Source organism: Megalops cyprinoides, chromosome 19 (genome assembly GCF_013368585.1).
Source record: "Megalops cyprinoides isolate fMegCyp1 chromosome 19, fMegCyp1.pri, whole genome shotgun sequence".
Taxonomy (NCBI): Eukaryota; Metazoa; Chordata; class Actinopteri; order Elopiformes; family Megalopidae; genus Megalops; species Megalops cyprinoides.
The window spans coordinates 7,206,546-7,219,976 of NC_050601.1; the positions used below are offsets into that span (position 1 = coordinate 7,206,546).

General features: G+C 43.5%; 1 protein-coding gene across 1 annotated transcript; it reads left to right on the plus strand.

Moving 5' to 3' along the window:
• Nucleotides 1-75: 75 nt before the first annotated feature.
• LOC118794560 (casein kinase I-like) lies at nt 76-9,788 on the plus strand. The gene is made up of 9 exons (XM_036552820.1): nt 76-287; nt 3,806-3,898; nt 4,340-4,450; nt 5,540-5,688; nt 6,743-6,971; nt 7,589-7,759; nt 7,993-8,141; nt 8,929-9,124; nt 9,526-9,788. The coding sequence occupies exons 2-9, from the start codon at nt 3,823-3,825 to the stop codon at nt 9,786-9,788; spliced, it is 1,344 nt and encodes a 447-aa protein (XP_036408713.1). The 5' UTR covers nt 76-287; nt 3,806-3,822.
• Nucleotides 9,789-13,431: the final 3,643 nt, after the last annotated feature.

The window sequence follows — 13,431 nt, forward strand, 5'->3', positions numbered from 1 at the left end:
CAATCCGGGAGATTTTAGTGTGCCGTGAATGACATCATCGATGTTGTCAATGGTGCGTTCACAGCAGCCGAGAGGGGGGAGACAGACTCGGTTACAGCCTGGCATTTGTATCGGAGCGTCTCAGGGACTAGTAACAACAGCGAGCGCGACCAAACGGAGGAGGAAAATTTGGGGTATGAGAGCCGTCGGAATCTGCTCCCATCCTTCGCTGCCCAAGACCCAGTCTGACTGACAACCACTGGATCACCACCGCCGCCGAACCATCTGTCGGAAGAACCTAGTATCGGGTAAGGAGCGAATCTGCGGAGTGGAGAAACCGAGGGGGAAAGGTGTCTGGGCTTGTTTCGGCCGAATCGCGTACTCAGAGCGTCGGAGAGGGGGGAGGGGGCGAAGGGAGAAAGACTATTGACTGGTGTATACAGTATACTTCGATGCTAGGGTGCGGCTTCAACAATAAATGGAAAATGTTTTCCGAGACAGTCGGCTGCTGATTGTTTTTCAGCGATTTGTATTTATCGACGAAATGCTATGAAACGATTTAGTAAGGGTTGGGGTTCGCATAGATGTGCACAGCGATTATTAAGACACTCACTAGCCTACTACAACTACAACCTATGGTACCAGCTGGCTGCGAGTACTATTATCGTCATACAGCTATGTCCACAAAATATATTGTTTCAGTTAATTAAATCCGTCACTGTTGTTGTTTTGAAATTTGTAGATTGCTGTTCAAACGTAGCCACTGTAACGTTACATTGTTTCCAGGCTACTTACAAGAAGCGAGATGAGTATACCAACAATAAGGGTGACGTAGGAGCAAAACCAAGAAAATTAGCTCAATTACATGGCTAGCCATAGTATAGCCGTAGTACAGCTGGCTGGATGCTTTTTTCCCCACTTGTGGGGTAGGTAGGCAGTCTAGCAACCTGTACTTTTTAATCAGACTCTGCACGTTTCTGCACAAACTTAGGCTAGCTGCCTGGGTATTGTAAGGTCGTAATGTACCATCTGCGATCTTTAATAAGAAACACAGCCTGTGACACAACGCTTGTGCATTAACTTGCATGCAACTCGCTAGTCAGACATTCTTACAAATATTTTAGCGTTTGTTCCATTACGGTAACGTTAAAGAATCACGTAATTGCAGCACTTTAGTTAGATAGCCAGACATACAGCCGTTCTAGCTAATTACATTATGACACGAAACATACATGGCAATGGTATTTGAAGTGTGTGTAGCTGGTTTTGCAATGCAGTTTACTTGCTAGGTAAATGGGACGTATCGACGTGTAACTTTTAGTAGCTATCAATAATGCGATGACAATGTAATGTATTGCAATAGTTGTCAGTCACAATAGTTAGCTAGTCTGTGACTGAAGTAATTTAGCTGGCCTGCGACCCTTCCGTAAGTGTGCCCATGGTGTAAACTACCTTAAAAACACGAGGATATAAAGTGTCTAATGCAAAGCAGCGGTTGCTGTTTTATAGAGACCCCCGTTATGATACTATTCTCCCAGTCCATGTAGTTTGTTCTGTACAAAATAAATTTTCAGAGTCTTTGTGTCGATTAGAATGAGAACAGATTCGTTGAATTATGCAAGGTTAATGCATTTGTTTGGCCTGAAAATAAATAGCTACGACCAATCACCGGCAATGAGTTATTAGACGACGCTCTAATTCTGGGGACAGTTAGCTAGCACAGCTAGTTAGGAGACTAACGTTACTGAAGTCGGACCTCTTCAATCGGATCCTTTGTGTTTTTAAAGCAGTGATTTCGTAGGCCGCTTTTATGTTCTGTGTAGTTGCTAGCTGGTTAGCCAAAGGTCTGTAACGGTATTACTCAAAACAAGAGTATAACTGTGGAGGAGGCAAGACAGTGTAAAATACCACGGATTTTTATCGTGGACTCTGCTGTGCTGGATTTATGAACTCATTGTCGACCCAAGCGGAAGCGCTAACCGACAACAAGACATAACGGGAAGGCAATGAGGTAATGCCTGCAGAGATCACCTCATCGCGTTTAGGTACGTATGCTGCGCGCATCTTGTGTTTGACAAACCGTGTAGACTGTGGAGACCTGTAACTTCATCTGAGCTAACTTTTGAGCCAAATACTGTATGCGTATGTACAGCGAGCATGTTTGTGCAACCAGTACGATACATAACAAGCTCCTCTGTTTTGCGCATGTCTGTTAAGTCAAAATACAGGTTTCGTTGGTATTGTCCACAGACTACAGGATGTGTTTTGGTTGCTCTGAAAGAGCTTCGACGTTGGCGTTGAAGGAGAGCTATTTTTCTAACGACATACATTGCAGTTGCTTCACTTTTTACATAAGGCGTGTCCAGTAAGGGCCAAAAGATGCACGACAGTAGGCCTGTGTGTGAAAGGGGGACCTAATGTGAGATTTGAATTCAAGACGTAGTAGAAACACGGTCAAACACGTTCTCTAATGTTAGATTTTAATAGCACACGTTGATTGTAATTGTATGTGTGTGTGTCCGAATTTAATATTAGTATTCTGGTGACTTTGCTGTGTGCACAAAATGTGGTAGTAGAGTTGTGGAAATTGCTAAATAATGATTATGCTCTTTAATGCACACTTCAGCTCAGAAGAGCTAGTTCCCCCCATGTCGTCAGCAAGTCCCTAATCTCTGGGTTTCCATCTGGTTCTGGAGTACCCTCCACCCAGTTGGCCGAATTGTCCATTTCACGGTGGTAATATGAAATAAATTAATGTCTTAAATTCAGTTAAAGTGCAGCCTGTTTGTGAATCAGCAGTTACAATCACAACTGTTTGCATGGTGGATTTTTTGCTTCCTGAAACTTACAACAACCAATACTATCAGGTTTGTGGGAATTGATATGGGGCAATACAGTTCCAGTGGTTTTGTCATGATTTTGTCATGATTTCAAGGCACATGGATGTTTTTATTTAAAAAAAAAACATAAAAATGAGCAGCTCTATTGTGTCTTTTTTCTTCCCATTTTCCTGCTCTGTCATTGCCACTTCCTTTCAACATCTTTGCTTCATCACCCCTTTGCTGCAGATAATGTCTGTCCTTTCTCTCAATGGCTGGCCACCTTGTTCTTGGTCTGTTGTCTCACCTTTCCTTTTCCATTTTCTCCTTTCTTCTCTTATTAATCCCTTTTGGAAAGGGGCATGGCATCAGTTACAGTTACACTTGCATGTAAATGTAAATCAGTGAGTGTCTGTGTCTGTAATAGCCATCTACCACTGCTGAAGTGTGTATGACGTCCATGTCTTACTGTGAGAAATTTGGTCTCATATGGAAGGGCACATTCTCACATGGAAGGACTTCAAGCATAATGTCCAGGTCAAATGCATACATGCGTAGGACAAAAACTACACATGTTACAGCAAAATGTGATTGAAACAGGTTAATGCATCATCAGAATAGCTGAGAATTAGAGAGACAAAGATTCAGGAGGCAAAACATTACACTCAGTCATATCACACTGTTCTGAAGTGTCTTTCTGTTTCACACACTTGCTTGTAGACATGGGTTGTCTAATGACCAGGACATGCATTAAGTGTAAACAAGCACATTAAACAGTCTGTAGCCTTGGGTAGTTTTGTAAGACATACATGCTAACACTTTTACAGATTACACTAATAATTAATCACTAAACTGGGCAACGATTGGAGAATACAAAGGCAGAGCATTTCAATGCCCGTGTCTCTGTTTCTGGCTGCCTTGTTACACTTCTGTGACACTTGAAGATGAAAAATTGACTGTGTAAATGTGTCAGTCGATGGACTTACCCTGTACCTTTATCTTCTCAGCAAGCTGACAGGACACCATGGAGCTCAGAGTGGGGAATAAGTACCGACTGGGACGGAAAATTGGGAGTGGGTCTTTTGGGGACATTTACCTTGGTAAGTCATCTTTGTTCTTTATTTTCCCTGTATAAAGAGCTGTGTTTTCTTTTTCTCATTTACGTGCATGCCATTTACACTAATTTTATAACTGGGTTTTTACAAAAAATCAGTCTACAGATATCTGTCTTGTGGTTTCTGCTCTGCTAGAATGTATGCCTACTTAGTACTTATGAGACAAATCACAGACCTGCTCCAAAATAGCTTTGCGATTCTGGTGCATGTACACATACCGACAGTCCAGGCCACAGTAAATGCTTTGTCACAGGCAAACTTTGCTTTGGGAGCCATGCGGTTTTTCTACCCATCTAGGTCTGTCCCACCCTCCTACAGTATCACTTCCTGGTCTTGTTGGTTTTTTTTTTTTTTTTTTTAGTTTTCATTTGGTCCAGTTTCAGTTGAAATAGGATTCATACTCTTGTGTGTCTGCTCCCTCCCCAGGTGCCAACATCGCGACAGGGGAAGAGGTGGCCATCAAGCTGGAATGTGTGAAGACCAAGCACCCGCAGCTGCACATAGAGAGCAAGTTCTACAAGATGATGCAGGGGGGAGGTAAGGAAGGGGGGGGGGGGGGTACAGAGAGATGGAGGAATGGGGGGTGGGGAGAGAACACTGGGGCTGTCTTACTGATTGTTTTTCTTCAATTAAGAGAAGAAAACCTACAATGCAGGGTAACACTCAAGGAGAGTATGACACAACAGGCCTGTAACACATAAGTAAATGCACATGAAGATGTAGGCTTTTCAGGCAGTGTAGGCAAGATATCTCAAATTGCACATTATATTACGTACACGGGAAAATGTTGTTAGCGAGTTGAGTTGAGTTAAGGTAAACCTGCTGCAAATTTTCAGGCAGGTCTGGGTATGAAAGTAATTATCTTGGGTGTTGTTGTCTCTAATTCTGCAAAACCTGTGTAGACTAACTTGAAGAGTAACTTGTGCTGTGTAAGATGTGTCTTTATATTGAATCAGTTGTGCTTTGGACTTTAAAGAAGGGGAAGAAGTTTTTTCTGCAGGCAGGACTTTGAATCAGTGACCTATTTTTAGTTGTTTTTAGTTTTTAGTTTTCATCTGTTTCAGAGAGTTTTAAAAATCAGTTTTAAAATCTCAGTGGTGGGCTTGCACTGGGTCATTCAGAATAGTTAAGAGTTTGTAATGCTTGACATGGGGCATTGATTTCACTCTCAAAACTCACAACTGAGTTATTTTCAAGAAAGTGGAATAAATGGGTTATACTGTTTTAGTTCAGTTTTCTAACAAGAAAAGGCTATTGTTGATTTGGAAAATTGAGTTTAACCAGATTAGAGTTAAATTTCTGTAGTGGTGCATTGTGGGAATTTTTTCTTGAAGCCTATAGCAGCTTGATGTGATTGGCGTTGGGTCCTTCTGTTCTCTCCACTCTCTTGCTCACAGTGTTGGACACATGCACACAACTGGAAGAAGTGTGCATGTGCCCAACTCCTTACGGTTTTTTTGCTTGTGTTGTACCCTACATTACTTTTATGCTTTGGATAAAAGCATCTGCCAAATGAATAAATGTAAACAGATGGTCACACAGCTTTTACCAGTGAAATATTTTGCGCTGAAATGCCCCTGGCATGCCCTGCCTCCATCCGACTGTGTCCGTCTTTCTTCATTGTAGTGGGAATCCCCTCGATAAAGTGGTGTGGGGCGGAGGGGGACTACAATGTGATGGTGATGGAGCTGCTGGGTCCCAGTCTCGAGGACCTCTTCAACTTCTGCTCCCGCAAGTTCAGCTTGAAGACTGTGCTCCTGCTGGCTGATCAGATGGTACAGAACTTCCACCCCTCTGCACCTCCTCTTTTTTTCCCCTCTAATGTTCTCTCTCCTTTGTCACCCCCCCCCCCCCCCCCCCCCCCCCGTGCATTCCTGGGCCACAAAGCCTTTCAAAAGGGCTGTGTTTTTGCTGCGTTGGCTGTGTTTTATTTGGCTGAAAAGAAGAATGGCTGTTCATGACCAGCTGCAGTCGGCCATCTTAACGTTGATCTTATTGAGCAGTGACCAGCAGTTACAATGACCTTGTGGCTGTATTTCAGTGATGGTCTATCACACATCCTTACTGCAGATCAGTATCTTACATGGCTACAGTGTAAGCAAGTGCGGTTCTGAGATTTGTGCTCAAGTTGGTTGTCTTTCGCATATAGGCATATTACTGGAGAAATGGTAATATTTACCCAAAAAACAAGCCATGTATAAATCAAATTTAATGACTGGACATTGCACTGAACAAAATGTTAGCACAGCAACAGAAGGAGAGAACTAAGACCCAAGTGGTATTCCTTAATAGTAGTTAAACCATTACTTTTTGGGCTTGTGAGCACTGTCACATCACTTCCTTTGGAACAGTATTGACCATGTTCTTAAGGTGGCCAACCTGCAAAAACACTGCACAGGCCTTTTTCCTCTCCCTCCTCAGGCTTCATTATAGACCCTGTAGTGATTTTGTTGTCCTTCTGTGATCTTCCCTCCGGCATAAATCCTTTGTCCATTCTCTCCAGTTTATCAAGCCTCCAAAGGATTGTTTGATTAAACAATTGATTTAATCTCATGGATTGAAGCTTGTAACACTTAGGCAGAATATAATTTACTGCCAGTTGAGGAAAAGGTGTCAAGCTGAATGAAACTACTGTGTTCAGGTTGGAAATGCTGCACGTACTAGACTGTTAGGATGGTTTGTTTGGTGCCGGCCTGTTGCAGGTCATACAACTTTTGTACTTATTTATTACTGTAAGTAAAGCCTCTTCCTTTCCCTTTCTTACCTTTCCCCCTGCTCTCCCCCTGCCCCCCCCCCACCCACCACCCCCCACATTGTTTTCCATTCCAGATCAGCCGCATCGAGTACATCCACTCCAAGAACTTCATCCACCGGGATGTCAAGCCAGACAACTTCCTCATGGGCCTGGGCAAGAAGGGCAACCTGGTGTACATCATCGACTTCGGGCTGGCCAAGAAGTACCGTGATGCCCGCACCCACCAGCACATCCCTTACAGGGAGAACAAGAACCTTACAGGCACCGCCCGATACGCCTCCATCAACACCCACCTGGGCATCGGTAAGGGACTGCTTTACAGAGGCAAAGGCCGGCGGAAGGTTGAAGGGTGTCATTTCTTAATGCCCAGTTGGAAATGACAGATCACTGTCATCACCGGCCACCTGGTTCGGTGGACTGAAACATAATAAATTTTCCGCTAGCTTGGCTGAAATGGTAAAAGCCCAAACCTTATTCTGTGCCACAGCAAGAATGAAATGTAAATGATTTGTTAGAAGTTTATTTATTATACCTCAGCAAATTTGCATCCAAAAGATAATTTCTGAAAAATGATGAGATTATACTCACATATGAGCATGTGTGTTCAAAATAACTTAACTTACCAGTGGTGTAAGATGTCTCCACCCAAGAGTTACGGGTCATCAGCTTGGCTCCCTTGCTTTGAAGCCAGTATTTTCACATTTTTGCTTTAACAACATTTTGAGGGCAGGACAAGTCCTCTCCTTGCCTCCTACAGAACTGGGACACTCTCAGTGTGGCAAGCACCATAATCTCAAGCAAAGGGAATTATTGAATGAGGGTGTGGGGGGGACAGTTTGACATGCAGAAATGCAGGAATTCTTAGGAGTGTTGCCAGAATTCCGGTACCCATGACACACCTCCCTGTCTTCCCTCCACAGAGCAGTCGCGGCGTGACGACCTGGAGTCTCTGGGCTACGTGCTGATGTACTTCAACCTGGGCTCGCTGCCGTGGCAGGGCCTCAAAGCCGCCACCAAGAGGCAGAAGTACGAGAGGATCAGCGAGAAGAAGATGTCCACTCCCATTGAGGTGCTCTGTAAGGGCTACCCCTGTAAGTTGCCCCCTGTACAGCCTCTGTGTGTGGTTTTTCTGTCGACTGCCTTGTGCTAAGCTGAGGAGCTGTGTGGTATATTGTGTCTGAATAGGAAAAAGACATTTGTATGCATTTGTCTCTCTGAAGAATTTTTGTCAATTTCTACCTGTGATTTTAGCAACTCTTATTCATCCTCTCCTGAACTCCTGAAAAACAACCTTTCTTTCCTCGTCTTTCTACCGCGTCCGCAGCTGAGTTCTCCACCTACCTGAATTTCTGTCGCTCCCTGCGTTTCGACGACAAACCAGACTACTCATACCTGCGACAGCTCTTCAGGAACCTCTTCCACAGGCAGGGCTTCTCTTACGACTACGTCTTCGACTGGAACATGCTTAAATTTGTGAGTATAATCCCAGCATTTTTCACAATAGGGTTGAATAGTGCGTGCCCACCTTTTTGCTCAATAAGCTGCATTTTGAACACTATAGTCCGTTGATTTTCAGTAACTGGGTCTGGACCCACAGATGATTCAAGGAGATTTAAATTGGGTCGCCAAACCACATTGTAGCGATACAACTGTAGGTCTTTCGAGTAACATTACATTTCTGTTTGCAGTACACCTTGTAGCCACATGAGGCAATTATTTACAAACCTGTTCTGATGATACTGATTATAATTATACTGCACTTATTGACACACGTTCTGGTAATAATAATAGGCCTACTACACTTAGGCCTAGAAATGAATTTGTTCTGATACTGTTACACCTATTTAAAAATTATTCATTTTCGTAATACAGGTGATAACATTAATAAATGCGAAATTAAAACGGGATATTGAAACCGATTGCATGCGTCTTTTTGTTTTCTTCTGTTATTTGGGTCAAGATGGTTTTTCATTTTTAAGATGTGGGTCACCTGAAAAAAAGTTTTAAAAACCACGGCTACATGCATTGCACACCCAGTGAAGGATATACACACTCTTTCCACAAAACCTGTATTTGTTACACTGCACGTGTTGTGAGTGGTTAGCTCAAATGGTGTGACCTGTTCTGCTTTGTGGAGCCACTGTAACTAGTAAATCGTTGTGCACTATGGACGCAACAGGGTTTTCGCTCATTGTCAGGCTTGTCCCGTCGGCATGCATTTTTCCCAAATTGAGGGCGCACGCTTTTCCCGCTGCTTTAGGGCGCAAGCAGGACGGCAGAGGATGGAGAGAGGGAGCGGAGGGGCGGAGACGAGAGGGACGAGCGCATCGTGGGGGGCCCCCGGGGGTCGGCAGCCCGGGCGCTGCCCCCTGGCCCCAACCCCCCAGCCTCCAACAGGGTCCGAAATGGCCCAGAACCTGCCATCTCCAACCCCACCTCCAGGGTACAACAGTCCGGTGAGTCCAAGATCAGCAAAACTAATACAAATGCTACATAAATCTTCGGAATCCTGCCTCTGCAAAACCCTTGTTCTATCGTTCTGTTTATCAGAATGAAAACTCAATTAATCATTTTAAGGCTAAATCAAAGGACATGCTCTGTACAGTGGGGTCAGTGAGTCTTCTCCTGGAATTCTCAGGGGCTGCCTAAAAATGGGATTCACTAACACAACAGTAACCCCTAATGCTAACACTCTCTGTAATGGGCTCCAGATTGCTTTCTCTCAAGTGTTGCCTCATATTCCTGTAATGTAGGTAATTGATTTTGTGGTGCAGTACAGTCGGATTGAGCTGAGGTGTTCCTGCGTGTGAGGCATTACTGATGTGTGCTGCTGTTCTCCTCGTCCGTCGTCCTCCAGGGAACACGTCTCCGCGCGCCATCTCCCGTGCCGAGAGGGAAAGGAAGGTGAGCATGAGGCTGCACCGCGGCGCCCCGGCCAACGTGTCGTCGTCTGACCTCACGGCCCGCCACGACCAATCCCGCATCTCCACGTCACAGGTATGCGACCCTTCTCACCTGGGCGGACACCCTGCCCTGCCCTGCCCCGTCATGCCCCGCAGCGCTCGAATGTGTCAGAGGCCAAAGTCTGCAATAGAAGGATCACTGAAGGCTGATGTGTAAATTTGCATGTAATTGATGTGTCCCTTCTCTTGCTTAGTGTGCAGTTGATTTGTGCCGTTAGAATATTAGCATTAGGTATGAACCTCCACTGCTTATTTGAAGAGTGAGATCATTTTAAATGAGATTAAAAATTACCCGGTGACTCATTGTGTACATCTTGTGTGCAAAGCTGCTCCCCATGCTTTCACCCTCAAGAGGTCAGAGATCATGGTTACTCTCTCTCTCTCTCTCTCTCTCTCTCTCTCTCTCTCTCTCTCTCTCTCTCTCTCTCTCTCTCTCTCTCTCTCTCTCTCTCTCTCTCTCTCTCTCTCTCTCTCTCTCTCTCTCTCTCTCTCTAGGTCAGCATGCCATTTGAGCACATGGGGAAATGATCCTTGCAGGTATCATCTGGACACTGACAGGTGAGGGTCACACAAAAATGTACACTTCTCTAGACATTGTTCAGAAAGGGGGGAAAAAAAATCAACTTTTAAAAGTTGTTTGAATTATCTTGAGCATGTCGTAAATTAAATTTAAAAATTGCCTCTGCCTCACATTGTTTTAGAAAGTGAAGCCAGTTGCTAGACTGGCAGCGTAGCTTCTGTCTTAATTTGTTATCCATATCATATACTCATTTTGGAAATAACTTTTAGCATGTTTTACTTTATAAAATTTTCTAGTTTTATGAAGTATCAGGGTCAATGCAATGCGATAATCTCTGTTTCACAGTGAATTTGTTTTATCTGTTTTATCAGTTATTGATCAACATTATAACGTGTCAACAAACGAGTGGTTTGTTTGAATAGTTGATTGATTTGAAATGAAAAAGGGAAAAAAAAATCAGAATTAACAAGCTCTTTCGCTTTATGTTTTTGGCCATCGCAGGGCTTCAGATGTTCCCAGTTCCCCCTTGATTTTCTTTTTGTTGGAAAAAAAGATTGCCGATGGGACAAAGAGAGAAGATGCAGACTTGGGAAGAATGAGGTCCAACAGTGGAAGAAAGGATGACAGTTAGTGAAGAACAAACATGGCTCTCTTTGCTCCCCTGCCTCAACGTGAAACCTCTGTCCTCAAAGAGAAGGCGGTCTTGGACCCCCTTCTGATCACTCTGTTACCATGGTACTCGTGACACCCTGCCACTCAACATCCCCCCCCCCCCCCCCCCCCCCCGGTGTCCTGTTGCTGGAGTAGTGTAGAGGGAGTGTGGCAGAGAGGTCACGGCAGCGAAGTAGGTTCCATTTCCTCATGAATAGAATGTAATCGTTAGCGTGTATGCAAGTGCGTAAATGTGTGAAAGTCAGATTTCATCAAATCTCAATTTTGTGTTTATTTCACAGAAGGAACTATGCTATAACGAAGACCGTGTGGACTTTAAGTATTTTCCAAATTCTAAATTATACACATGCATTGATGATAATGTGTTTGCGCATAATGACACAAAAATCAATTTCACTGTTCTCAGCACTGATGTTTCCTGTGTGAGGGAGAGGCATGTAAAGACTTAACGGTCCTTTTATATTTTGTTTTTATACAAAGAGACATTGGTGGACAGACACAGAAAGGGACTTGCTGAAAGACAGATGAGCAAGCATAAACTGCTTTCAATGGTTGTACGGAGAGTAGCTGCAATATCATGGGGAACTTTGCCTCCTCAGTCGTCGTCTTACCGAAGTGTCTATTAGTAGCTTTTTGTGCTTTGAATTTTAGCCTCCTGGTGTACCAGGGAGATGGTGACCACATGCTGATGTCATAACCAAGACTCAACTCAACTGGAGGTAGAGATTAGAGGGTTGTTGACAAACCAGCCCTCCTCTCCCTCCCTTTTCACCCCCATTCTCTCTCTTCTCTCCCATTTTTTTTCTCCTTTGCCCCCTCATTGTGTTAGCATTCCAAGGTTTTAATAATGTGTATGAGGGCTGTGGGGATAAAGGTTTGTGTTTTGAATTTTAAAAGATGCCACATTTCCCCGAGACTGCTTGTGTCTTGTGTGGGAGCCTGGGGTTTTCTTACTGTATCTGTATCATCATCAGGAACTGAGGTGCACCATTAAGCCTATGATAATGGTTAGCTATATAATTTTTTTAAATGATTGTTCTTATTGTCAACATTGTCATTTAAAATGTTTTTGTTGTAGCGGGGTACAGCATAGTAGAGTAAGGGGCAGGTTATGATGCTGATTGGATTTTTTTTTTTTTTTTTTACATCACTGTAAATATATTTTTTTTAATTTCTGTGTAAAGCCAAAATGTGGTTGGTTGTTTTAAGGTGTAATGTAGAACAACAAAAATGCATTAAATGGGATGGGTTACAGATTAAAAAAATGAATAAAAAGGATTAAATGAGGTGGGATTGTAGCTGTAGTTACACTGCCAACTGGGTCATTGCAATGTTCTTTTTTTTTGTTGAAATGGTAATGATACTTTCTAAATGGTTGAATGTCTCCTTCCTGGATCAAGTGTGCAGACTGTACAGATATTTGTAAGAAGGGCTCTCTTGATCCTGCAGCACACATTATCAAATTACCTTTCTACAATTTATGGAAAGCAAATGGCCATGCATTTTCTCTGGTGCCTCACTTTGTCTGATCCTGTCACCGTTACCATTTGCTACTACGACTTGTGTCTGTGTCTTTGTATGAATGTGCATGTTATCAGTTTTATATATAGATGTTTTTTTAACTGCAGTTTTTTCAGTTACTGAGTGAGCTTGTCTCAGTAACAGGGCTGATACACACTGCCTCCAGAGACCCTGCTTGTGTCACCAATCACAGATCTCTTCCACTTTTCCGCCTTGAAGTGGTATCGGTCAGTCCAGCTTCATAACCAGGAATCCCAGATGACGAAAGTCACTTCTGTGTATCACTGGGAAAAAGGGATGCTGACGGAATCGTGATGTCATTTGTCTGTTCTGGTGACAACTGGTGACACGGTGCACATGGTCTCTGGTTGCGGTAAAACGGCTCTGTTCCGAGCACCCTGCTTTAGTGACCCGGGGGCAGTGGAACACTCGTGGGGAGGGGATCAGGAGCGGGTGGGTTTCGGGAGGGGGGCTCGGTTTATGTATTGTGTACTGATATCTTGTACAGTTCTTTAACACACTTTAACTTTATTTACAACAGTATTTGTGTATATTTTATGAAGTAATAATAAAAAAGTTCCACATATCTGCTTGTCTTGAGTGAGGTTCATGCATGTCTGAGCAGTCTGTCCCTCCTGGCCGCTCTGGTCTGTTGTGTAGCTGGAGCTGTCTTTGACGATCACATTTCTTTCTTATATGGAAGGTATCTATGGTTTTTTTTTTTTTTTTTGCTATTTTTACTATTTAATCTTTGTCAATCGTAATATGTATGTACCGAAAGTGTGAGCAATACTTAGAGTAAGGTTTGATACTCATGAATGTAATTTACCCTGCGAATTTAAGATGCCAACAAACCCCTTTTTAACGTAAATGTAGCCTAGACTATTGAAACATCCGAATACTTTGAAAATTTGCTTTGTAACAAACTGCAACGTCTGAAGTAACGTTGTAATGCGCGTTTACCTGCGCACGCTCATCTCTCTGGTCAACGGGCGAATTGAGAAAAGCCGGTTACATCATCTTTTCTTGGGAAAGGAGGTCCACGGCACTGCGCTTGCGTAGGAGCACAGACACGGCCAGTGGAGGG

Excerpts from the sequence above, each read along its gene's own strand:
- LOC118794560 (XM_036552820.1), top strand. The coding sequence starts at position 3,823 with ATGGAGCTCAGAGTGGGGAATAAGTACCGACTGGGACGGAAAATTGGG. Across the intron at positions 5,689-6,742 it reads TCCTGCTGGCTGATCAGATG|ATCAGCCGCATCGAGTACAT; the intron begins GTACAGAACTTC and ends TTTCCATTCCAG. Across the intron at positions 6,972-7,588 it reads CAACACCCACCTGGGCATCG|AGCAGTCGCGGCGTGACGAC; the intron begins GTAAGGGACTGC and ends TTCCCTCCACAG.